This window comes from Cololabis saira, chromosome 16, assembly GCF_033807715.1.
Source record: "Cololabis saira isolate AMF1-May2022 chromosome 16, fColSai1.1, whole genome shotgun sequence".
NCBI lineage: Eukaryota > Metazoa > Chordata > Actinopteri > Beloniformes > Belonidae > Cololabis > Cololabis saira.
The window spans coordinates 1,702,230-1,727,806 of NC_084602.1; the positions used below are offsets into that span (position 1 = coordinate 1,702,230).

The window sequence follows — 25,577 nt, forward strand, 5'->3', positions numbered from 1 at the left end:
ACCATAATTCAGGCTTTATTTCTCATCAGCGCCGACGAACAAAATAAAAAAAAAAAAAAAAGCATTGCCGCTTGAAGCTTCTTTCACTCTCCTTTTTTAACTTGATATCGAACACAAGCCACAGACCCAGCAGCACATCTATCATCTCCTCCAGGTTCTACATCTTTAGTGTTGTTGTCTTCTTAGTTTAGATACACAATCAAATACGTCACAGCAGCTTCACTCCAACCTCCTACTTCTGATCTGGGTATCTAAAAACAAACGAGGACAAAGCGGGTGGAGGCGAGACGAGTCGTGACGAGCTGTCCCGAGTTGGGGTGCGCTGAGTAGATACTAGTCGAAAAGGGCCATATGTCAAACCATTGAAAGTTATGGCAGAAAGTAGGAACTATCAGATATATCGACCAATCAGAAGAAGGGGCGGGGTTAATTCAGGCCAATGAAGGTCAAGTACTCAATACTGAGTCCGATGACACCACCCACATGTCTTTCTCACAACCCGTTCAAAAGTTATGGCAGATAATAGGGACTATCGGATATCGACCAATCAGAAGAAGGGGCGGGGCTAATTTGCACCAATTTTGTTCAAGGACTCAAAACAGAGTCCGATGACACCACCCACGAGTCTTTATATCAAACCATTCAAAAGTTATGGTAGAAAGTAGGAACTATCAAATATTGACCAATCAGATGAAGGGGGGCGCACTTTTTGGCGTCTATCGTCGCCACGGTAACGCTTTTGACTGAGAAAAGTAATGCGTGTTGTCGCAAGATGGAGACTCACATTTTGATGTATAACACACCTGGGTGCACATTACGGTTCAGGCCGTATTAACGGCCGAAGAAATTGCAGAAATTTCACCAAAATTACACGATTAATTCAAAATGGCCGACTTCCTGTTGGGTTTCGGCCATGGCGCCAGGAGACTTTTCTTTAAGTTGCGACATGATACAAGTGTATAGCGATTTTTGTGCATGTACGTCAAACCGTATTGTGGGGCTTGAGGCACAAAGTTTTCTAGGGGGCGCTGTTGAGCCATTAGGCCACGCCCATTAACACATTCACTGCCATTGACGCCCAAGAGTCACAAGTTTCTTGACGTAGTTTCAATGTTTATGTACTCCTAAAACTCAATATTCTGTGGGTCTTTGAAATCAGCCAAAATGCCAAAAACCTCTGGCAGTATGGAGCTCTCTGCTCTGAAAATGGCTGGCAGTCAATGAGTTAATGCAAACCATTAAATATCAAATATTTTCGCCAATTTGGTTACTTTTAGGGCACGTTTAGGGGGAAAAAAGGCCCTCCTTTCATCTGAAAAATAAAAATGAGGATAAAAACGAGAAAAGAAAAAAAAAACGAGAAAAATTCCTACAGATACGATAGGGCACTGTCAGTGCTCGGGCCCTAATAAATTATTGCTTTAAATCTCCTAGCTGCACTTAGAAATACAGGTTAAAGTGCTGAGTGGTCCAGGTGGAGTGGTCACCTGAGAGGCTCCGGTGGCTCCGGTGGCTCCGGGGGCTCCGCTCTGCTGCGTCTTCATCTGCTGGTGGTAGCTCTCCACCAGCTGGGCCGCCAGCACATACAGCTTCTTCACCCGCTGAGGGCGGCTCCTCTTCCTGGCCTCCTCCTCTGCTACCTGCAGAACACATGCGCAATTATGGTCTGGAACTGCACTTACAACCCTGCTGGCCAGGAGGATAGTGTATTTTCACGACCATTCGGCGCGCCGTGTGGAAAGGCGCACCCTCAGTTTTGTGTGTCATTTTTGGATGTAAAACACACATACGGCGCACCAACCGAAAAGGCGCCGTCTACACACACAGAGCGCCGCCTTACAACACACACACACGCACGCCTTACAACACACACAAATAGAGCGAAGAATTTAAAAAAATTTAAATAAAGCGGGAGCAAAACTTAGTTTGATTGTACTTTATTTAAGTTATTACATTAATCAAACCCATCGAAATCTTCATCCTCCGTTTCTGCATTCATCCGAGCCTGATCGCACTGAGACCAGGAGAACTGATCAATGAGATCGGGAGAACTGCTATGTAATTCTTCATATTTAGTTTTTCTTGTGCTTGAATGGGGTAGGTGCCAGGGGTGGTGGGTGGAGGGAGAGGGAGGTTGAGTCTTGTTGTACTTGTTGATATTAACAATGGTTAACTCTGAACTTGTGAACCACTGTATTTTTATGTGAAAAACATCAATAAACAAATTGTTAAAAAAAATTAAAAAAAATTGCCTGATATCTTTAATATCATTGTGCTGGATCAACTGCCAGGTGGTAACCACGGCAACGGAGATTCAGAAAAGAAGAGCCGGCTACCAGGACGGCGACATGAGTGATTTTGTCATTTCTTTTAATTTATTTGGTAAATATAACAATTTTGCTGAGTGAACTAGAATATCTCCCGTTACCAAGGAAACTGAGTTATGGCTTGTTAAATAACTTTGTAACTTACCAGGTTCCAACGGCTGCAGACGAGACATTAAATAGTCGCTCAGCCGCTCAGCTGTGGATTGTTATAAAACTAATGATTTCCACTCAAAACACATTAAAGCATGAATAACTGATTTCATATTTATGTTTTTTGGTAAGTGACTGGTATAAGCGGGATAATGCCCTTCCAGGTGACATTATCATAAATATATGGACTTTGCGGAGGCAAACCGTTCACGCCCCCACGTTGTCCATATACAGTGGGGAGAACAAGTATTTGATACACTGCCGATTTTGCAGGTTTTCCCACTTGAAAAGCATGTAGCGTCCAGGGCAACTAAGGAGTGGCTCCGTAAGAAGCATTTCAAGATCCTGGAGTGGCCTAGCCAGTTTCCAGACCTGAACCCAATAGAAAATCTTTGGAGGGAGCTGAAAGTCCGTATTGCCCAGCGACAGCCCCGAAACCTGAAGGATCTGGAGAAGATCTGTATGGAGGAGTGGGCCAAAATCCCTGCTGCAGTGTGTGCAAACCTGGTCAAGAACTACAGGAAACGTCTGATCTCTGTAACTGCAAACAAAGGTTTCTGTACCAAATATTAAGTTCTGTTTTTCTGATGTATCAAATACTTATGTCATGCAATAAAATGCTAATTAATTACTTAAAAATCATACAATGTGATTTTCTGGATTTTTTTTTAGATTCCATCACTCACAGTTGAAGAGTACCTATGATAAAAATTACAGACTTCTACATGCTTTTCAAGTGGGAAAACCTGCAAAATCGGCAGTGTATCAAATACTTGTTCTCCCCACTGTATTTATGATAATGGACACCTTGACGGGCATTATCCCTTACATAAACACCTTAAAATATATAATATGAGGAAGAAATACCTGGACTCATTCCTATGAGTCCAAGTAGAAGAAATGAGACTAAAGCAGTATCAAACATTGAACACTACATTCAAAAGAACAATCAAAACCTGTATTTTAAGTAAATATAATGAAATATGTTAGTTAAGTTTGATTGACATACCCATAGACGGCGGGAATTTTATTTTATTTTAGTTTTTTATTTACTTAGTTGTTGTTTTTTTTTATTTTTAATTTATGTTATTTGTGAATTTATTTCTTGGAAAAAGGGGCAGATTAGATACGATTCTTCTTCTTTTTTGCTCCCTTTTCATTCACAATTTATGAACATATGTATTTGTATTGAATTGTTTGTTTTATTTTTTTGAATGAAATAAAGAATAAAATGAAATGAAATGAAATGAAAGCGTACCTTGAACATGAGGCTACCGTACCTTGAACATGAGGCTACCGTACCTTGAACATGAGGCTACCGTACCTTGAACATGAGGCTACCGTACCTTGAACATGAGGCTACCGTACCTTGAACATGAGGCTACCGTACCTTGAACATGAGGCTACCGTACCTTGAACATGAGGCTACCGTACCTTGAACATGAGGCTACCGTACCTTGAACATGAGGCCGGCTGCGTCCAGGAAGTGGTGGGCTTTGCGGTACAGCTCCACCGCCTCCAGGGTCTTCTTCTTCTGCAGGAGATGGGACGCGTATTTGGACAGAAGAGACTTGATCTCCTTCATGTTGTGGGCTCTGGCAAACTCCACGGCCTTGTTCCACTGGGGGACAGGAGACAAGAGACAATAGTGATGGAGGGACGAAGCATGGTGGCTCTGCAGCAGGAAATATCAAAGTCTGCTGGGATTTGAAGCTGAGATAAAAGATTTATCCTCCTGTCAAAGTCTGTTTTAAGTCTTCAGTGCTGTGTCCTCTCAAATCCTCTCAAACATGTCCTTTTAAGGCAAAAAGGTCAATATTTACACTGGACAGGAGTGGCAGGACAAGAGTGGGAGGACAGGAGTGGGAGGACAGGAGTGGGAGGACAGCGGGTGTCTCCGCTCTCACCTGGTTCAGGTGGACACAGGTGTCCACGGCTGCTCTGGTCTGGTTGGTCCTCAGGTAGGCGTCCACCGCCTGCTCACACATCCCCACGGTGGAGAACATCTGTCCCATGTCCTGCAGACACACTCACAGTTACAAGGACACTGGTTTAGAGGACAGAACTATAGAGGGAATGGACATGACGTCACAGATGAGACTTCACAGCGGGTTATGCTGAGTGTCAGAAAGACTGAGTGTCAGAAAGACTGAGTGTCAGAAAGACTGGGTGGCAGAAAGACTGAGTGACAGAAAGACTTGTCAGAAAGACTGAGTGACAGAAAGACTGAGTGTCAGAAAGACTGAGTGTCAGCGTAAACTTTCAGTTTGAGCAACTGGAAAACATCTAAAATGGGAAAGAGCTGTTGTGCGATCGACTTTACTCATAGATTTAGCAAGAAATCTGAGTTATCGTTTTACAGACTGCTGAAAAATAAGCTTAAGAGAGACAAATGGATCGCTGCAATTCTCAGAAACAACTGGATTCCAGGCACAGAAACGTGGATTTGTGGTTCCCATTTTGTATCAGGTAATGTTGGATTTTTGGGTAGCTAACGTTAAACGGTCAAATCATAAAGTTCGGTGTCCTCATCACTTTAATTTCTACAACAAATCCTGCCTTGAAGTCAGACCAAGCGTCAAGACTTTTGTAAGCCTTCAAGCTTTGCTTCGTGTATTTCCCCGGTGTAGAAATTAAGTACATATAAATATCAGGAAACTGGATTGGTGTCCAAATATTAATGTCCATGGACCACTGGTTCTTGGTAACTGTACCAAATATGAATATCCATGGACCACTGGTTCTTGGTAACTGTACCAAATATTAATGTCCATGGACCACTGGTTCTTGGTAACTGTACCAAATATTAATGTCCATGGACCACTGGTTCTTGGTAACTGTACCAAATATTAATGTCCATGGACCACTGGTTCTTGGTAACTGTACCAAATATTAATGTCCATGGACCACTGGTTCTTGGTAACTGTACCAAATATTAATGTCCATGGACCACTGGTTCTTGGTAACTGTACCAAATATTAATGTCCATGGACCACTGGTTCTTGGCGTAACTGTACCAAATATGAATGTCCATGGACCACTGGTTCTTGGGGTAACTGTACCAAATATTAATGTCCATGGACCACTGGTTCTTGGTAACTGTACCAAATATTAATGTCCATGGACCACTGTTTCTTGGTAACTGTACCAAATATTAATGTCCATGGACCACTGGTTCTTGGGGTAACTGTACCAAATATTAATGTCCATGGACCACTGGTTCTTGGGGTAACTGTACGGGTCTCTGTCAAGTCCAACTGACTTTAATTTAAGCTGATAATCAGCTGTTATCCCGTCTTCTCCACTAGTTGCAGATGTTTTTACCACTCAGTGAGAGTAAGGGGGCTGGTCCAGTGGGAAAGTGACGTCAATGCTTGAACTCTATATGAGGGCAGAACAATAACCCCTTGTGTTGTTTGTTGGGGAGTGAACTTGTGTCTCACCGACAGCAGGGGATGGTTCTCCGGCAGCTCCACCATCAGTCTCTCCAGGCCGGAGTAATCCTCCAGCATGTAGTAGCACTCGGCCAGCTTCTCCTGGTTACAGCTCTGGACGTAGTTGTGCAGGGCACTGACCCTTCAGAGAGTGACAGTGGGACGCTGTTTAGCGCAGGGGATGGACTCGTGCGCCAGTATCAGGACAAACTACAAATAAGATACTCAAGACGAATTGACGTATATAAAACACCAGAAAAGATCATCAGTTCCTCATGGGTTCTCAGCCTAGTGATCATTTGTCCGTCAGACCCAGAAATGTCCGTCTCCATCGATGTTCAGAGCGTTTGTTAACACAGTCTGGTTGGTCCGACTGTCACTGGGTGTTCAGGTGCTTCCACAACCGCCCCCCACCCCCACCTAGCTGAAACCGTTCGTCCTGATCAATAGGCCCCTTCCTGTGTGTCCTAGCTGACGCTGCTTTCTAGAGATTCAACCTCCACAGCAGCTGCTGAACCTTCTACTCTCCATCATCCAGTCTGTTCTCTGCACTCACATCACTGTCTGGTTCGGATCAACCAAACTAGACAGAACAGACTGCAGCGGACAATCAGGTCTGCAGAGAGGAGAACTGGGACTAACCTCCATCTATCCAGGACCAGGACCAGGACCAGGACCAGACCCCTCACACCCAGGACACAGTCTGGTTGAACTCCTCCCCTCTGGACGGAGCTACAGAGCTCTGTACGTTTCTTCCCCCAAGCTGTTGCCCCAACGTCAAACTCGTGCTGGGGTCCGTCAGGCCGAGCCTCCTCCCCCCCCCCCCCCCCCCCCCCGCCCCCTCCGAGTGGGAGAGGAAGCCCGGAACCGCTGACTGCGCCCCGGGCTTTCCTGGCCCAGACGGCTGCCGCCCTCGGCCTCCGGCCGACCAGCGGGAGCGGTCGGGGGGCCGCCCTCGGCGCCGGGCCGAGCAGCGGGAACGGTCGGGGGGTCGCCCTCGGCGCCGGGCCGAGCATCGGGAACGGTCGGGGGGTCGCCCTCGGCGTCCGGCCGACCTCGGCGTCCGGCCGAGCAGCGGGAACGGTCGGGGGGTCGGGAACGGTCGGGGGGTCGCCCCCGGCGCCGGGCCGACCGCCGAGAAAGCCGCTCTCGGGGCCGGGCCCATGGTGGCCTCGGGCCAGATGGTGCGTCCAGGACCACCCCCTCCTCCGTGCCGCGGCCCCCGCCAACTGCTGGTCCGCCTCCGGGGCCGCCTCCTCCACGGCGCAGCCCTTTTCTGGAGCTGGTGTGTCCGGGACCGCCTCCTCCGTCACGCCGCCCTTCTGGTCTGCCTCTGACTCCGCCTCTGACTCCACCTCCGCCTCTGACTCCACCTCCGCAGCCGCCTCCGCAGCCGCCTCCGTCCCAGGAGCCGTCGCCTGCCGACCTGCAGCCACTGCCTCCCGGCCGCTGCCGCTGCCTGAGGTTCGCCGCTGCCACGGCGAATCTCAGGCGTGGAGCCGGGGTGGGCCGTTCTGGGGGTCCCGTCGGCTCGGGAGCTGTCGCTTGGCGGCCCGCAGGTTCTGCCTCCCGGCCTCTCAGCTGCGGCGCCGCCAGCCCTTCCCGCGCTGCTGCGGCGTACCTCAAGCGTGGCGCAGGGGTGGGTCGGTCCGCGGGCATCAGCGAGCTGCGCTGGCCCGCTCCAGGGGCCCGCTCCAGGGGCCCGCTCCAGGGGCCCGCTCCAGGGGCCCGCTCCGTGCCTCCCTTCTCCATCCCGTCGGGCCCCACGTTGGGTGCCAGTGTAGCAAGGCTAGTGCTACGGGGGCCCGACCGACAGGATTGAGAGGACACGGAGTTTAGTGCAGAACCCTTTTCATTAACACCACCACACGCCCAGGACACAGTTCACAAGCACCTCACACCAGCAGCACATCACGATCAGCAGCTTCCCAGATTCAGCTTCAGTCTCCCTTATAAGGCTGGCAGGGTGGAGAGGCTGACGGGCCACACCTGTGTCCCATCAGCCTGAGTGGCTGCAGCTCCTCCACCCTGCCACAACGTTTGATGGTCTTTCTCCAATTCCTCTACAGGTCTGGGGGTTGGGAAGGTCCTGATTGGATAGGGGGGGACCGGAAGTTAAACTACCGGAAGAAAAACTAACTTAGCCGCTTAAACTTTGAAAAGCTCACCATTTTGATGTTTCCTGTTTCCATCTGTTCTTTTAATGATTTCTATTTATTAAATAAATGGTCTCTGCTCTTGACCAGCGTTTACTGCGTGCTGCCATCTTGAAACTTTGTTTGGAAAACCAGCCCAGTGCGGAATATAAGCGTCATGGAGACAGACGGGCGAGGGAACGAGCAGAAAGAAAGACCAGAATTAATTTAAAGAGGAATGAGTGGTTACATGATCGTGGAATTATTCCATTGGGATTTAAAATCACAATAAACCAGCCACTTACTTCAGAATTAAAGCTAGGGTCTACGATTTTACCTATTGTACATTTTTATCAAAATCATTTATAAGGTTGTTATGACCCAATAGTGTTACCTATGAAATATGATTAGCAAAAAGAACCAAAAGAAAATATTCCTTCTATCTGCTGTAATCCTGCAAAGAAGTCGACCAATAGGCGCCTTCGGCCCGAACGGCACCTATTGGTCAATCTGCTTGAATGTCAGTGATTGGACAGTCCTCACCTACTCCCCGCCTCCCAAAGTACGGCAACACCAAGGATATTCCTGCTGCTCCCGGACCAGAGGGGGTGAGGAGGGGGGGCTTCGCGTGAGGCAGAGCACAGGGGGAGGGGGTTTGTGTGGAGAGTAGGTGTCTTTTTAAAAAAAACTTAAGATCGTAGACCCTAGCTTTAAGTTTAATTCGGAATGGCCATTTTCATTGGGAATTAGGTGTTTACATGGTCATTTTTACTCATTTTAAATCGTATTGAATTTTAATTCTGAATTAAAGAGGAATTAAACTTCCCACGTAAACGTACCCAATGATAAAATGTTGTTTCTGAACTGAAAATACAAAGAAAGCATCCTACCATAGTTGTCTGTCAGCGTAGTAGTCTCCGATGGCGTTGGACGCCTGCTTGAGCAGAGCGTCGTCACAGTCCCCAGAACCGTTCTTGAGCAGCCCCAGAACCCGGATCCAGTCCCCCAGTTTGATCCTGAGGCTGATGGCCAGGTCCCTGCAGGGCAGACAGACAGATGGCATCATGCCAAGAGGACGGATCTCAGCTGGCTGAGACCCGAGACGCGGTCGTACCTGCGGTCCATGTCCAGGTACATGTTCTCGGCCTCCTCGAACCGGCTGAAGTAGGCGGCCACCTCGGCCTGCTTCATGGGCTCGCTCTGCAGGTGGCCCAGCCGCTTCACGAACTCGATGCCCTGGTAGTCCCTGCAGCGGACGAAGGCCTGGTCGGCCGTTTTCAGGTCCAGCTTCTCCAGGGCCGCCTCGGCCAGCAGACGCCTGGGGACACACACACTAGTGGGGACAGCTCTGGACGGGTTGAACAGAGGAGCAACGTTCCAGGAAACGGTTGGAATAGAGAGTCTGCATTGACGTCACTTCCCCACTGGACCCCCCCTTACTGCACTGAGTGGTAAACACAGCTGCAACTAGTGGAAAAGACGGAATAACAGCCGATTATCAGCTTAAATTAAAGGCAGTTGGACTTGACAGTGACCCGTACAATTCAATTCAATTCAATTTTATTTATATAGCGTCTAATACAACAAAAGTTGTCTCTAGACGCTTTCCAGAGACCCAGAACATGAACATAAACCCCCGAGCAATTATTACATAAACAATGGCAGGTAAAAACTCCCCTAGTGGGAGAAAAACCTTAAGCCAAACAGTGGCAAGAAAAACTCCCCTTTAGGAGGAAGAAACCTGGACCAGGACCAGGCTCATAAGGGGGGACCCTCCTCCCGAAGGCCAGACTGGGGTGGTCAGGGACGTCAGCAGCCCACAGCAGGGGGGGAGGGTGCAGGTAGTCGGAAGCAGTAACGGGATGACCAGGGGTGGGAACCGCAGGCAGGTGGAAGCAACAACGGGATGACCGGGGGTGGGGACTGCAGGCAGGTGGAAGCAGCAACGGGATGACTGGGGTGGGGACCGCAGGCAGGTGGAAGCAGCAATGGGATGACCGAGGGTGGGGACCGCAGGCCAGCTCGAAGCTCCCGAAGCTCCGGCCCAATCAGCAAGCCCCAGGTTGGGGTGCAGGGTCGGGGAAAGGTTGAGAAGGGGCAGGGCCAGGGGGAGGAGTCTTGACGGACAAACCTCTCCCTCGCCTGACCGGGCCGTTACCCTGCCCCTCTCACTCTCACGCTGCAGGTTCAGGTGTTGTGCATTCAGAGATGCTCTTCGGCACCTGAAGAACTAGTGGTCCATGGACATTAATATTTGGTACAGTTACCAAGAACTAGTGGTCCATGGACATTTATATTTGGTACAGTTACCTGAAGAACCAGTGGTCCATGGACATTAATATTTGGCCACGAATCCAGTTTCCTGATATTTATATGCTACTCAGTCTTTCTGCTTTCTGCTTTTCTCATTGGGAGAAACCCGCTGTGAAGTCTCATCTCTGACGCCATGCACATTCCCTCTATGCGTTGCTTTTTTTCCTGAAGTAGAACACAGGATCAGCGCTCCATGAAACGGCTGTAATACTCTGAGGTGTAAAGATCATCTCTGTGCGGCACACGAGGGCCGTTCTGTGGACGGAGCCAGATCTTGAGTGATCCTGCAAGAACTGACACTGTAGCCAGAGAACACACGGCAGCAACACCACCCTGGAATAAACCGGCTTCTCCCTCACTCTCCACCTCCACCAGCACATTCCTCTGGACGGTTCAGACCAGAGCTGGAGCCTCTGCAGGTACTCGACAAACCCACGACTTTAGGGTTTAGGGTTCACATCTCTTGATCTGTTGATTTTTGTGCTGTGTAACTGACACCAGCATGACCCCTGTTCTGGTTCAATAAACCAGAAGGAATGTTTCTGCAAACAGCAGAACACGTGCAGCCTGATCCACAAACCCGGGAGAAGCTCGGCTGAAGCTGCTGAGGCAGCGTTCTTTTAGAAATGATTGAAATCATACATCACGATGGTGGTAGGATTTATGAAACTGCTTCAAGGTTTTTAGAGATGCTACATTCTAACTACATGAGGAACGTGAGATAAAGCTTCCACCTGGAGTCCGACCTGGAGACCCCCACTCATAGAAAACAAGAACCCTCCTTTCATAAGGAGGCTGGAGGAACACTTCCCTTCTGGGGGCGTCTCTCCAGCTGGAAAATACTGTGCATGATATAATAAAGCTTGTATCAACATTTGATTGTGTTCTCTGGTCTCCTCATGGTGCAGCACATTAACCAACACGCACGACTTTCAATATCATATAGAGGGAATGACGTCACAGATGTCCACTGAGTGTCAGAAAGACTGAGTGACAGAAAGACTGAGTGACAGAAAGACTGAGTGTCAGAAAGACTGAGTGTCAGCGTAAACTTTCAGTTTGAGCAACTGGAAAACATCTAAAATGGGAAAGAGCTGTTGTGCGATCGACTGTACTCATAGATTTAGCAAGACATCAGAGTTATCTTTTTACAGACTGCTGAAAAATAAGCTTAAGAGAGACAAATGGATCACTGCAATTCACAGAAACAACTGGATTCCAGACACCGAAACGTGGATTTGTGGTACATATAAATATCAGGAAACTGGATTCGTGGTCAAATATTAATGTCCCTGGACCACTGGTTCTTGGTAACTGTACCAAATATTAATGTCCATGGACCACTGGTTCTTGGTAACTGTACCAAATATTAATGTCCATGGACCACTGGTTCTTGGGGTAACTGTACCAAATATTAATGTCCATGGACCACTGGTTCTTGGTAACTGTACCAAATATTAATGTCCATGGACCAGTGGTTCTTGGTAACTGTACCAAATATTAATGTCCATGGACCACTGGTTCTTGGTAACTGTACCAAATATGAATGTCCATGGACCACTGGTTCTTGGTAACTGTACCAAATATTAATGTCCATGGACCACTGGTTCTTGGGGTAACTGTACCAAATATTAATGTCCATGGACCACTGGTTCTTGGTAACTGTACCAAATATTAATGTCCATGGACCACTGGTTCTTGGGGTAATTGTACAAAATATTAATGTCCATGGACCACTGGTTCTTGGGGTAACTGTACAAAATATTAATGTCCATGGACCACTGGTTCTTGGTAACTGTACCAAATATTAATGTCCATGGACCACTGGTTCTTGGGGTAACTGTACCAAATATTAATGTCCATGGACCACTGGTTCTTGGTAACTGTACCAAATATTAATGTCCATGGACCACTGGTTCTTGGTAACTGTACCAAATATTAATGTCCATGGACCACTGGTTCTTGGTAACTGTACCAAATATTAATGTCCATGGACCACTGGTTCTTGGGGTAACTGTACGGGTCACTGTCAGGTCCAACTGCCTTTAATTTAAGCTGATAATCAGCTGTTATCCCATCTTCTCCACTAGTTGCAGCTGTTTTTACCACTCAGTGAGAGTAAGGGGGGGTCCAGTGGGGAAGTCCCTCTATCATGAGACTGTCAGTCGTCTCCTCAGTGTGTCCCGGTCGGTACTTGCCACAGTCTGGGGTGAGGATTGTCCTCGATGAACTGCAGAGCGTCCTCGATGCCGACCTTCTCCATCAGAGCGCGGCTGTCTCTCAGGGAGCGGATTTCAAAGTTGATCAGGTTGTCCTTGTTCGGCCTCTCGGGGTCCTGGAAGACACGGCCCCATTTCAGTCGGACCCCTTCCCTCTGGTGGCGCCAAGAGCCACAGTTCTGATCCATTACAGGCTGAATTCTGGTTCTGCGTTAAACCTACACCGTAGCCTACACGGCTACGTGGGAGTCTCTCCTTAGCCTACGGCGTAGTCTGACCTGCACCTCCCAAAAAATGTAACTACGACCCAACGGAGACCGAGAGGCTGTGATTGGTTGCTTGGTAGCAACGCATTTCTGGTTCTGGTTCGGGAAGCAGTCATTGTTTTGTTTTTTTGTACAATAGTTGTCTTTATGTCTTTGATTCACTGTGACTGGAAAAACCGGACGCTAAACAAAGTATCAACTAGTGCTCTGGGGGGGTGTTGCACCGTGGAGAAATGACGGAGAAGAGTGACGGAGAAGTCTGAAGGTTCACAACGGCGTCATGGCAACGGCGTCACGGCAACGGCGTCACGGCAACGGCGTCACGGCAACGGCGTCACGGCAACGGCGTAGGCTCTGCGTTGGTTTAACGCAGAACCTTAACCCTTGTACTGTCTTCGGGTCAAAATGACCTAATTCATCCATCCTTCTTTCCTCCTGCTCTCTCCTTCCTTCTTCCCTTCCTATTTTCTCCCTCCCTCCCTCCCTCCCTCCCTTCCTTCCTTCCTTCCTTCCTTTCTTCCTTTCTTCCTTTCTTCCTTTCTTCCTTCCTTCCTTCCTTCCTTCCTTCCTTCCTTCCTTCCTCTTGCTCTCTCCCCTCCTTCTTCCCTTCCTCTTTTCTCTCTCCTTCCTTTCCTTCCTTCCTTCCTTCCTTCCTTCCTTCCTTCCTTCTGATTTCTCCTTCCTTCTCCCTTCCTCTTTTCTCCCTCCCTCCCTCCCTTCCTTCCTTCTTTTTTCCCTTCCTTCCTTCTTTCCTCCTGCTCTCTCCTTCCTTCTTCCCTTCCTCTTTTCTCCCTTCCTTTTCTCCCATCTTCCCTTCCGTTATTTCTCCCTTCGTTCTTTCTTTCCTTCTTTTCATTCTTCCTTCCTTCCTTCTTTCCTCCCTTCTTCTCTCTCCTCCTCCTTCCTTGACCCGAAGACAGCACCAGGGTTAATTCAGGCTTTAGACGTGTCAACAAACACGTGAGCAGTAACTTCATCTCATAAAACAAAGGTGTACCTTCATTATTTCATCCAGCAGAACAGATTTGATTTCCAGGTCCTCAAAGTTACAGATGTATCCAGAAGTCTGAATAGGTTCCTGTTGTTGAGAATACAGTAAAGTAGTGCAGGTGAGGGACGTGTTACCGGAGCAGCCGTTGGACTGCGGTGGGGGGTTTCCTGTCACCTCTGGGTCCAGGTTCCTGAACACGTACATCCTGGTCTTCTCCATCATGGCAAACAGGTCCGGGTTGTCGTTAGCCCACTTCATGTCCCAGACGTCTTTGCGCTCGAACCTGGATGGATCTCCGGCGGACGCCGTCGTCGTCTGAACTTCCAGGTCTAACAGCGTCAACACGCCGGCGATGTCGATGATGGCCAGACGGCTAAAGGAGAAACCAGACTGATTATCGACGGGCTCCAACAGCAGCCGGAGCAGTGTCTCCGTGTGCAGGCGTGAGCGCAGCGACCTGGAGTTGCAGTTCAGGGAGAGGTGGTGGGCCCGGCTGCTCAGGCTGTACTTCTGCACCAGGGCCAGGTTGGGAAGGCTGTATCTGAGGACGCTGCCGGACTCACGGCCCTGAGGAACAGACACTCTCTCACTTCACCAGTCCACTGTTTGCTGTCAGATGTTGTGGTTAGACGGGACTACGTACCACCACCAGGGTGTTGTCTGTCGCTGTGATGCAGCAGACGGGGTCTCGAGTCGCCTGAAACACAGATGAAAACACCACAATACCACAATAATTCATCTGCTCAACTCTTAACGACAACTTTGGAGTTTGAAAGGAATGTGTGGCAGTTTTTTTGAGCCGTGTTTAATGCAAAAGGTTATTTTGATGTGCTTAAAAGCAGGGCTGGGGATCCATTCAAATGTCAAGAATCGATTTGATTCTGATTCTTAAGATTCAGAATTGATTATCAAGATTTGATTGGATTCCGATATTGATTTGTGTTAGTGTTATTAAAACAGTTTTTTGAGCTGTTGCATGAATGATATGACTGTAGTTCTGCAACATATTAATACTAGTATTATATTGAGATTCAACAGCAAGTATTGCAGCTAATGATGCTGTAAGGACCAATCAGCTCCCAGAATGCTGATAGAACTGCTTTAGGCTGTATTTTTTTTTTATTTCGGCTGTATCTGAAATCGCATACTAACGTACTACAAGCTACATACTGCAAAGTATGTACTGTATACTGCATACTAAATGAAGGATTCAGTAGCTGCTCCAGCAGACCGTTCACACAGCAGTAGCAGCCAAGTATCCCAGAATGCATTTCACACCAATTCAATTCAATTCAATTCAATTTTATTTATATAGCGTCTAATACAACAGAGTTGTCTCTAGACGCTTTACAGAGACCCATACCCAGAACATGACCCCCGAGCAGTTATTACATAAACAATGGCAGGTAAAAACTCCCCTAGTGGGAGAAAAACCTTAAGCCAAACATTGGCAAGGAAAACTACAGCGGAAGCCCAGAGCTAAAAGCTGTTTTAATTTCAGCTGTAGTAATATGCCACTTTATTAAGTTTTAATTTTTTTTTCAGGCGTGAAAGTAACCGTTAAGATCCCCAACCTGGGCTCAGTTTATCCAAATAACGCCCGGAGTACAGACGTGATCGCCGGGTCAACCCGCGCCGTCGTCCCGGGGAGAAACCTGCAGCTCTGTGGAGAATTCCCGCTGGCTGAAATAAATCATTTAGGAAGATAAATGTTGGTTTAATAAATGAAATCTAACAATTGTAGCTGCCACATTAGTTTGTCTGAATATAAAGTGAAGCTTCACGTTTTACTGGATCCCAAGAAGCAGCACCTTGAAATACGGAATTGTTCTGTCATTGGGAATTAAAAGTTGAGTTCCGTATTGAATAGACTGGTCTGATGCAGCTGCAGATTTTTTCCAAATCAGTAAAACATCTGGGTATTTTTCGCACACTGCAGATTTAGCTTCTGGTCACATACAGCATACTGCATACTACATTCTGGCTAAATCAGTACGTACTAGTAGTACAGTATGTACTAGTAAATCAGTACGTACTAGTAGTAAAGTATTGGCGCTTTTGCATTAGTACCGCCTTAACTCGGTTCTACCCGCCACGGCCCCGTTTTGCGCTTTTGCACTAGGGGCTGAAGCGGGCAGAGCCGCTCCAAGCCGATACTATTTCTGTAACCATTTCAGCGAGGTTCTAATCAGGGCTGAGCAGACTATTTCTGACGTCACCACGCTCCGCGCCACTGATTGGTCGGGGGGCGGGCCCGTCATCACCCTCCACGCCTCTGATTGGTCGGGGGCGGGGCCGGCAGACGTTGGAATCAGGAAGCGGGAGTCAGAGCGAGAGCGACCCGCGGCTCGCAGCGATTTTATTATAAAGCGCAAAACGTCTGTTTGGTGATCCAACTCTGAGGTGCAGATGTTCATAAACCTGGTGCTGAGGAGAGAATTAAAAAAGCGATGTAGACGGGCTGTTTTACTCTCAGCCGCTCGCGGCTCCAGCTGATTTCTGATCAGCGCCGACATGAACAAAGCGGTTGCGCAATCGAGTACGTCACAGCAGATTCACCCCAACCTGCCCGCTTCTCCCCTGGCTGTGGAAAAACACACAGGGACAAACGGGAAGAGCCGCGACGAGCCGCGCGGAGCCGAGCCGGGCTAAGGCGGTACTAATGCAAAAGCTCCATATGCGAGTTGGGAAACGGCCATCGTGTGGGTCAGAATTACCAAACAGATCCAGGGCAGCAAACAGAGATGGATGAAATTGTCGTTATTTTTTCCCACATTCCGTTATTATTTTTTCGTTTTTCTTTTTTTTTCGGCTTTTAATTTTTGAGAATTCGGTTTTTAGCATTTTATGCAAATGTAACCCCAAGACAGTATATAAAGTAATGAAATATAGACAATTTATGCAATTATAACTGAAAACTTTAATGTTTTCATACCTTTAAACACATTTAAAGGCAAAAACATGGCACCAGTTATTCTGGTGTCCAACAAAACATTCTTTTTTGGGCATAAACAAAAAAATATCAAAAGTTGTAATGTAATGATGGGGGGGAAAAAAAATCAATCTTTAGACATACAAATTCTTAGGAATTAATATGAGAAGCGATTTAGAATTGGAAAATGGATTTTTTCAACACAGACCTACTTAACCCTTGTGCTGTCTTTGGGTCAAAATGACCCAATTCGTCTATCCTTCTTTCCTCCTGCCATGCTCTCTCCTTCCTTCTTCCTTTTCTCTTTTCCTCCTTTTTTACCCTCCTTTACTCCTTTTTCTTCCTACCTCCCTTCCGTAATTCGTTCCTTTATTACCTTCTTTGCTTTTCCTTCCTTCTTTCCATATTTTCTCCATTCCTTCCTTCTTCCCTCCCTTCTTTCCTTTTCTCCCTTCTTTTCTTCCTTTATCCCTCCCTTCCATCTTTTCTCCCTTCCTTCATTCCATCTTTTCTCCCTTCCTTCATTCCTTCTTTTCTCCCTTCACCCTCCCTTGACCCAAAGACAGCACAAGGGTTAGAAGTACTTGGAAGGAAACATGACTGATGTTTCTTACAGTGAAAGCTTTGGCAGACTCTGGAGCCGCGTCGCCCGCGCCCGCTGGACTATCGATGTGATGGATCCTGAGGACACAGGGAGGAGGAGGCGTGAGAGAGAACAGGAGGCCAGACAGAGCTGCCTATTCACTGGAGGGACTTGTGAGCCAGGTGAGAGCAGGAGGTGGCACCCTGCACGTCTGGAACCTCCATGCCATTTCCTTCTCATGAATGAGTTCTTTTTCAGACGACGGTCCGGGGCCGGCCCTTCTCACCGGCAGCTTTGAACCAGAACACCCAAACTTACCCACGGACTCACAGAATCTAGCACCGGGGTGGCCCTGGCACCGGGGTGGCCCTGGCACCGGGGTGGCCCTGGCACCGGGGTGGCCCTGGCTCCCGGACCGTCAGCACCTTCATCTGGACGGCTCTGGTGACGTCGCTGCACATGAATGTGTCTCTCACTCACCTCTCCTTGCCTCCCCTCTTGGTCCGGGTCACTTGGTTGATTTCCAGGGCGGTCAGTTTCTTTGCCACTCTGTACTGCCACAGATAAAAGGCCTCCTTTGAAGCGGTGATGACGTGAGTCTTCGTTATGGTCACAAATATCGGCTCTAAACGAAGAACAGAAACAACCAGGTCTCAGCGGGGAGGGATTGCAAAGCGTTGAATACTTTGTACTTGCTAATATACTTGTGAGACCACGTGGAACCTCGTGCTTCAGAGGTGGAGACTGCACTAATAGGTTTTTATGTACACTTTCTTATAAGTAATACAAACGTGTATAAATATTGTAAAGTGTTCCACCCTCCATTTGAACGTCTAAAGCCTGAATTATGGTTCTGTGTTAAACCAACGCAGAGCTACACCGCCACCGCGGCGCCGTCGTGAACCTTCAGACTTCTCCATCATTCCATTTCTCCGCGGTGCAGTTCCACCCCAGAGTGCTAGTTGATACTTTGTTTAGCTTCTGGCTTTTCCGGTCACAGTGAATCAAAGAGATTTTGGTCCGCGGGTCGAGGTCGTCACGTGATCCCGCTGCACCAATAGGATGTTACTAGTAAACAATATATTAATATTAATAACCCAATATCGCGCTACAGTTTGTCACCTCCACGACACGTAGCTGCACGTATATATATATATATATATATATATATATATATATATATATATATATATATATATATATATATATGTGTGTGTACAGCACTTGGGCAGACCTACACTTACATATAAGAATATAAGAGTTTCAATAAGCTTACTTTAATATTACTTTAATTTAACACCCCTACTTTAATAACTGTTCAATATAGAGATATAATACTCAAAATTATATATATATATATATATATATATATATATATATATATACAGTCAAAAACAAAACAAATCAAAGCAAACAAAAGAAAACAAAACAACGCCCAGCATTTAGTTGTGCTACTATGTATGTACGTACTAATAGAAGTAATTATAATGCATAGTATTACATTATCATTACTTTACTATAATACTACGATATAATAGAGAACAATAGACAGCAATGATATAACAATATACTTGAATAACTATATAAGAGTAGATATGCTATATATACTGGTTCATATATTCACCTCCAATTAAAATGATATAAATGTGTAGGAACTCACCGATGTCGATGTACTTGGTGTCCAGGGGAGTCCCCAGGGAGTTGCACAGGTTCAGCACGTACTGGAACACAGCAGGGACTTTACTGGACAGCTTTATATTCAATTCAATTCAATTGTATTTCTATAGCGTCTATTCCAACAGGTTGGGCCCAGTTTTGTGTTGTGAGATTTGAGGCTGAACATTACCCTTGTTGCACTTGCAGCATCCTCCTGTGTGACCAGTGATTTAACACAGGGAGTAAGGAGACAGAACTTTAGTGAAAGATCCCAGCACAGATGCACATACAGACACACATACAGACACACATACAGACGCACATGCAGACGTACATGCAGACGCACATGCAGACGCACATACAGACGCACATGCAGACGCACATACAGACGCACATGCAGACGCACATGCAGATGCACATGCAGACGCACATGCAGACGCACATGCAGACGTACATGCAGACGCACATGCAGACGTACATGCAGACGCACATACAGACGCACATGCAGACGTACATGCAGACGCACATGCAGACGCACATGCAGACGTACATGCAGACGCACATGCAGACGCACATACAGACGCACATGCAGACGTACATGCAGACGCACATGCAGACGCACATGCAGACGTACATGCAGACGCACATGCAGACGCACATGCAGACGCACATGCAGACGCACATGCAGACGCACATGCACAGGTTCAGCACGTAGACGCACATACAGACGCACATGCAGACGCACATGCAGACGCACATGCACAGGTTCAGCACGTAGACGCACATACAGACGCACATGCAGACGCACATGCAGACGCACATACAGACGCACATGCAGACGCACATACAGACGCACATGCAGACGCACATACAGACGCTGCAGGGGTTTGTACCTGGGGCTGAGTTTCATCTGCCTTGCTGGCCAGGACGCAGAAATCCCCCGAGGTGGTGATGGACATCAAACTCTTGACATATTTGACAAACTTCTCGTTGTTTTTGGTTTCCCAGAAGACCACGCAGTGTTCCTGCCGCTCTGGCGTGGTGTAGGCGTACACCACCGTGCTGCAGCAGTAGCCCCACTGGACACACACACGGAGACACCGGGGACATCAGGACACACACGGAGACACCGGGGACATCAGGACACACACGGAGACACCGGGGACATCAGGACACACACGGAGACACCGGGGACATCAGGACACACACACGGAGACACCGGGACATCAGGACACACACACGGAGACACCGGGGACATCAGGACACACACACAGAGACACCGGGGACATCAGGACACACACGGAGACACCGGGGACATCAGGACACACACGGAGACACCGGGGACATCAGGACACACACACGGAGACACCGGGACATCAGGACACACACACGGAGACACCGGGGACATCAGGACACACACGGAGACACCGGGGACATCAGGACACACACGGAGACACCGGGACATCAGGACACACACGGAGACACCGGGGACATCAGGACACACACACGGAGACACCGGGGACATCAGGACACACACACGGAGACACCGGGGACATCAGCACACACACACAGAGACACCGGGGACATCAGGACACACACACGGAGACACCGGGGACATCAGGACACACACGGAGACACCGGGGACATCAGGACACACACACAGAGACACCGGGGACATCAGGACACACACACGGAGACACCGGGGACATCAGGACACACACAGAGACACCGGGGACATCAGCACACACACACAGAGACACCGGGGACATCAGGACACACACGGAGACACCGGGGACATCAGGACACACACGGAGACACCGGGGACATCAGGACACACACGGAGACACCGGGGACATCAGGACACACACACGGAGACACCGGGGACATCAGGACACACACACGGAGACACCGGGGACATCAGGACACACACGGAGACACCGGGGACATCAGGACACACACGGAGACACCGGGGACATCAGGACACACACACGGAGACACCGGGGACATCAGGACACACACACGGAGACACCGGGGACATCAGGACACACACGGAGACACCGGGGACATCAGGACACACACGGAGACACCGGGGACATCAGGACACACACACGGAGACACCGGGGACATCAGGACACACACGGAGACACCGGGGACATCAGGACACACACGGAGACACCGGGGACATCAGGACACACACGGAAACACCGGGGACATCAGGACACACACACGGAGACACCGGGGACATCAGGACACACACGGAAACACCGGGGACATCAGGACACACACGGAGACACCGGGGACATCAGGACACACACACGGAGACACCGGGGACATCAGGACACACACACGGAGACACCGGGGACATCAGGACACACACACGGAGACACCGGGGACATCAGGACACACACGGAGACACCGGGGACATCAGGACACACACACGGAGACACCGGGGACATCAGGACACACACGGAGACAATGATGTACTTTTAGGAGTAGTTTTGAATCACTATACTTTGTACTTTTACTTGAGTAGATTTGTGAAGAAGAAACTGTTCCTCTTACTCCGCTACATTAGGCTACGTTGAGCTGTTACTTTTCTTTTATCCCTTTTATCCATGTATGCGTCAATCTCATGACATCACTGGGTGATTCTTTGGGAAAAATGTTCTGTTATTATTTTATTTATTTTATTATTAATTTAAGCTATATTTTATTTTTTATTAATTTTAATTTATTTAATTATTTTCTTGATTTAATTTGCCTGAAGATGATTATTTTGTACTTTTGTCTGTTTGAATGGTTGTGTTAAAAAAATAAATCAGACGTTACTCAACAGTTACTCAGTACTTGAGTAGTTTTTTCACCAAGTACTTTTTTACTTTTACTCAAGTAATTATTTGGACGACTACTTTTTACTTCTACTTGAGTCATATTATTCTGAAGTAACAGTACTTTTACTTGAGTACAATTTTTGGCTCCTCTACCAGCTCTTGCTATGAATGAATATAAACACTATTGGGTGAACGGGTAGATTAGTTTATATTTATGTACACAAATGGGCAGCTAATTATATATTAATCGGATAAAACGTATTTGTCACAGTTTCACAGTGTAGGATAGGTTTTTTTTACTGTTTAACTCACTCCCCTGTTTTTCCAGATCCTGCCACCCTAATCAGCCAGATATCCACTCATTCCCTTCACCTGTGCTTCCCCACCCAGCTCCACACCTGGTTTCCCTCATCAGCAGTTCCCCTCATATATCGGCCCATTTCCACCTTCTAGTTTGCCAGATTGTCGTGTATTTTTGCCTCGCTTTCCAGCCTTCATATCCTGTTCTGTTTCTGCCTGCCTGCCTGCCTGTCTTTGACCCTGCCTGATTCTTGGTTTATGGATTTTTGCCTGCCCGTTTTGGTTTTGTTTGCCTGATCTGCCTGACTACCCGGTTTGACCCCTGCCTGCCTTTGACAAAGATTAAAGCCTCTTGGACTCTGATCCTGCCTGGTGTTGTGCATTTGGGTTCTCTGTCCTGTCTGAGCCGTGACAGTATTTTTGTTTACGTAAAGAGCAATTATAAATAAACATAAGATGTTAGATGTTAATTAAGACTAAATTATATAATACAGCAGGTTCATGGCTGTGCATTTAAAAACCCTGAACTTACACCAGTTGACCAAATTCACTGCCTTCACTCAAAAAACTAAGGTTCTTACCAAGAAATGTTCTTATTTCTAACCTAAAAATGCCATTACACCTGATAACACACATCACTTAAAAGGTTAGGTGTTTTTCCCACGTGTTTAAATTGAACTTTTATTTGTGTCAAGCACATTTTAAGTTAAATTAAGTTTTAAGAAAAGTCTTAGATTTTGAGTTTTGTCAGTGTTCAAAATATAATTCTGATTCCTGCTGTATTGGAGCAGATTAGGCACCAGCGCTGCTTGTTTTATCCATCAATTACTAGAGATAAAACTGAAAACTTTGTTTGTGTTTTCACAGATTAAATGCGTTAAATGTGTATGTGCATGTATATACATATATGTATGTATGGGTGTATGTGTATGGATATGTATATTGTTGAGGAATTTATCAAACCAGTTCAGAAGTCCGCTTTGTGGTTTTTATGAGGTTTTATTGAGCCGGCGGTGAGCACGTCTACACAGACCAGAGGTCTGGTAGAAATGCTGACCTCGAGTGATGTTGTAATCAGATTTTTATACAACAAGATGCAGGAATACACGAATCAGGCGAGAGACAAAAAGTAATTTACAGTCGGATGTGAATCGGGCCAAATGTCATTATCAGACATTTGGCATGACTGTCACAGACCTCCAAATCACCCCATAGGGTGCTTTCGTGATTCAAGTCTGTTTGAACCAACTTCCGAGGTGTCGGGATCTGCACGGGGGGTAGGAAGCTGAAGCTACCCCAAAGGTGTTGGGTCCTAGTTCAAAGCCCTGCAGGAGGTAGGACTGGGGCAACCTGCCCCTGCAGGGGGCCAAGCTGCTTCATCAATATATATGTGTATGTGTGTGAATACGTGTATATGTATATATACATATATATATATATATATATATATATATATATATATATATATATATATATATATATATATATAGATAGATATAGAGCAGATGGAGTTAATAGAGATAGTACGGTGTAAAAAAGTATATTTATACAAATATTTATATGAGCATGTGTGTACAAATATATAGAAATATTCAACTATGTGTATGTATGTATAGGTATGTGTGTGAGTATAATTATAGTATAGTTAGTTATTATAAATACTTACAAATGATTAGTGAATAGGGGTAGGATTAAATTAGTTTACACTTCTTCCTACTCCTTTTTGCACATGTAAATTGAGATATTAAGTGTTAAAGAATGAAATTTTTTTTTTTTTTTTTTTTTTTGTTTGCTTTGTTTTGTTTTCTTATCTTTTCTTTTAATAGTTATCTTTTACAAGTACAAAATAAAAATCAAATCAAATGAAAGAATGTCGTGGACAGCATGAGTGACATATGTTAGTAATTACCTTATAATCTGGTCTTATGTTGGCAAAGTAGATGTAGGAGTCTACAGCGAGGGCGCAGCGCAGGCCGCCCCCCTCCCAGGCAACGCCCGACATCTGCTTCCCAGGAACCTTCAGAGTCCTGAGATGCTGGGGAGAAACAGGGAATTAGGAGAATGATTCCCTTTTTTCTTTACTAGGTTGTATTTTCAGAGCTGGAGCTGGAAGTTCTCCGTGATCCGAGGATCCGGCCCAGTTGGTTCACCATGAATACGTTTCCAGCATCAATAACCCTTTTAAAACCCCAATATTGGCAATAACCCAAATTTGCACGGCCATGTAAACACCAATAACCCCTTTGAATAACCAGAATTTGCTCATATTCATGTTTTTAAAAACCCCAATATGAGCCCTGGGTTACTCCTTTTAAAACCTGAATATTGGGTCATGTAAACACCAAACTGAATATCCCCATCAAACGGAACAGGAATGTGTTTTCTGCACATGCTCTGTTCACAAGGAATCCTGGTCTTTTGAGTCCAGGAAGTTCTTCTAAACACGGAGAAACCAAGACCAGGAGGAGACTAATCACTTCATAAATGTAATGAAGGATATGAACATTTCTGCATTTGTAGACGGTAGAAAGTACCGGGATAGAAGATTTACAAAAAGGTGAGAGAAAAGTTGCGCGAAGCAGCATTTGTTTTGAATTTGGATACAGGAAGAAGAAGCAGAAATGACATGAATTGCGTCATGATGTTCTCCGTGCGTCGCTGGTTTGATCCAGATATCCTGAATGATTAATTACCATGTAAACGGAATATTCTGAATGCTCCAGTAACCGGAATATTAGCAATAACCCGAATTTTGACTAATTCTATTCTAATTTTTAAATCTGGGTACAGTGAGCGAAACTAAGACAAAAAAAAAATTGGAAATTATGAGAATAAAGTCATAATATTGCGAGAATTAGTTTTCTCGCAATAGTTTTCAAGTCATTGTCATTAGTGAAACCTGGCTGACAAATGAAAAGGGCTCTAATTTTATATTAGAAGGATACAATCTTTTTAGTGTAAATCGTAAAAATAAAAGGGCTGGTGGAGTGGCTTTCTTTGTACAGAAAGATTTTCAGTGTAGAGTGGTTGACAGTACAGTTGTGGAGGATATCATGGAGAGTCTGACAATTGAAATTAATTCCACTAATCTGAAAAGTATTATTGTGAGTTGCATATATAGGACACCTGGTTCCTGCATCGATTCCTTTATTAATTCCTTGGTTGATATTTTAGGTAAGGTATGTGATAAGAAACAAGTTTTTGTTTGTGGTGATTACAATATTGATTTAATTAAATGGGATGAACATAAAATGACAGCAGAATTTTGTAATACGATGTTCAGTTTAGGTATTTGGCCTCTAATTGATAAACCGAGTCGAATAACTAAAGAGAGTGCAACACTTGTAGACAATATTTTTACGAATATTCATCATCAAGTAACAAGCGGTTTACTCATAAGTGATGTCAGTGATCACCTTCCTGTTTTTGTAGTTGTGCAT

The 25,577-nt window shown here is 46.4% G+C and overlaps 1 protein-coding gene across 1 annotated transcript in view; it reads right to left on the reverse strand.

The window, feature by feature from the left end:
- Nucleotides 1-25,577, reverse strand: part of wdr35 (WD repeat domain 35) — a 50,490-nt gene that overhangs the window by 10,545 nt on the left and 14,368 nt on the right. Inside the window, exons 9-25 of the mRNA XM_061743612.1 lie at nucleotides 24,047-24,172; nucleotides 19,900-20,085; nucleotides 19,197-19,220; nucleotides 19,011-19,071; nucleotides 17,831-17,975; nucleotides 17,382-17,448; nucleotides 14,479-14,532; nucleotides 14,293-14,402; nucleotides 14,010-14,208; nucleotides 13,842-13,922; nucleotides 12,558-12,694; nucleotides 9,161-9,364; nucleotides 8,937-9,083; nucleotides 5,921-6,053; nucleotides 4,385-4,495; nucleotides 3,934-4,098; nucleotides 1,488-1,640 (exon numbers count right to left, since the gene is read on the reverse strand). Coding sequence (XP_061599596.1) covers nucleotides 1,488-1,640; nucleotides 3,934-4,098; nucleotides 4,385-4,495; nucleotides 5,921-6,053; nucleotides 8,937-9,083; nucleotides 9,161-9,364; nucleotides 12,558-12,694; nucleotides 13,842-13,922; nucleotides 14,010-14,208; nucleotides 14,293-14,402; nucleotides 14,479-14,532; nucleotides 17,382-17,448; nucleotides 17,831-17,975; nucleotides 19,011-19,071; nucleotides 19,197-19,220; nucleotides 19,900-20,085; nucleotides 24,047-24,172 — 2,103 coding nt within the window. The remainder of the gene's footprint in view (nucleotides 1-1,487; nucleotides 1,641-3,933; nucleotides 4,099-4,384; nucleotides 4,496-5,920; nucleotides 6,054-8,936; nucleotides 9,084-9,160; nucleotides 9,365-12,557; nucleotides 12,695-13,841; nucleotides 13,923-14,009; nucleotides 14,209-14,292; nucleotides 14,403-14,478; nucleotides 14,533-17,381; nucleotides 17,449-17,830; nucleotides 17,976-19,010; nucleotides 19,072-19,196; nucleotides 19,221-19,899; nucleotides 20,086-24,046; nucleotides 24,173-25,577) is intronic.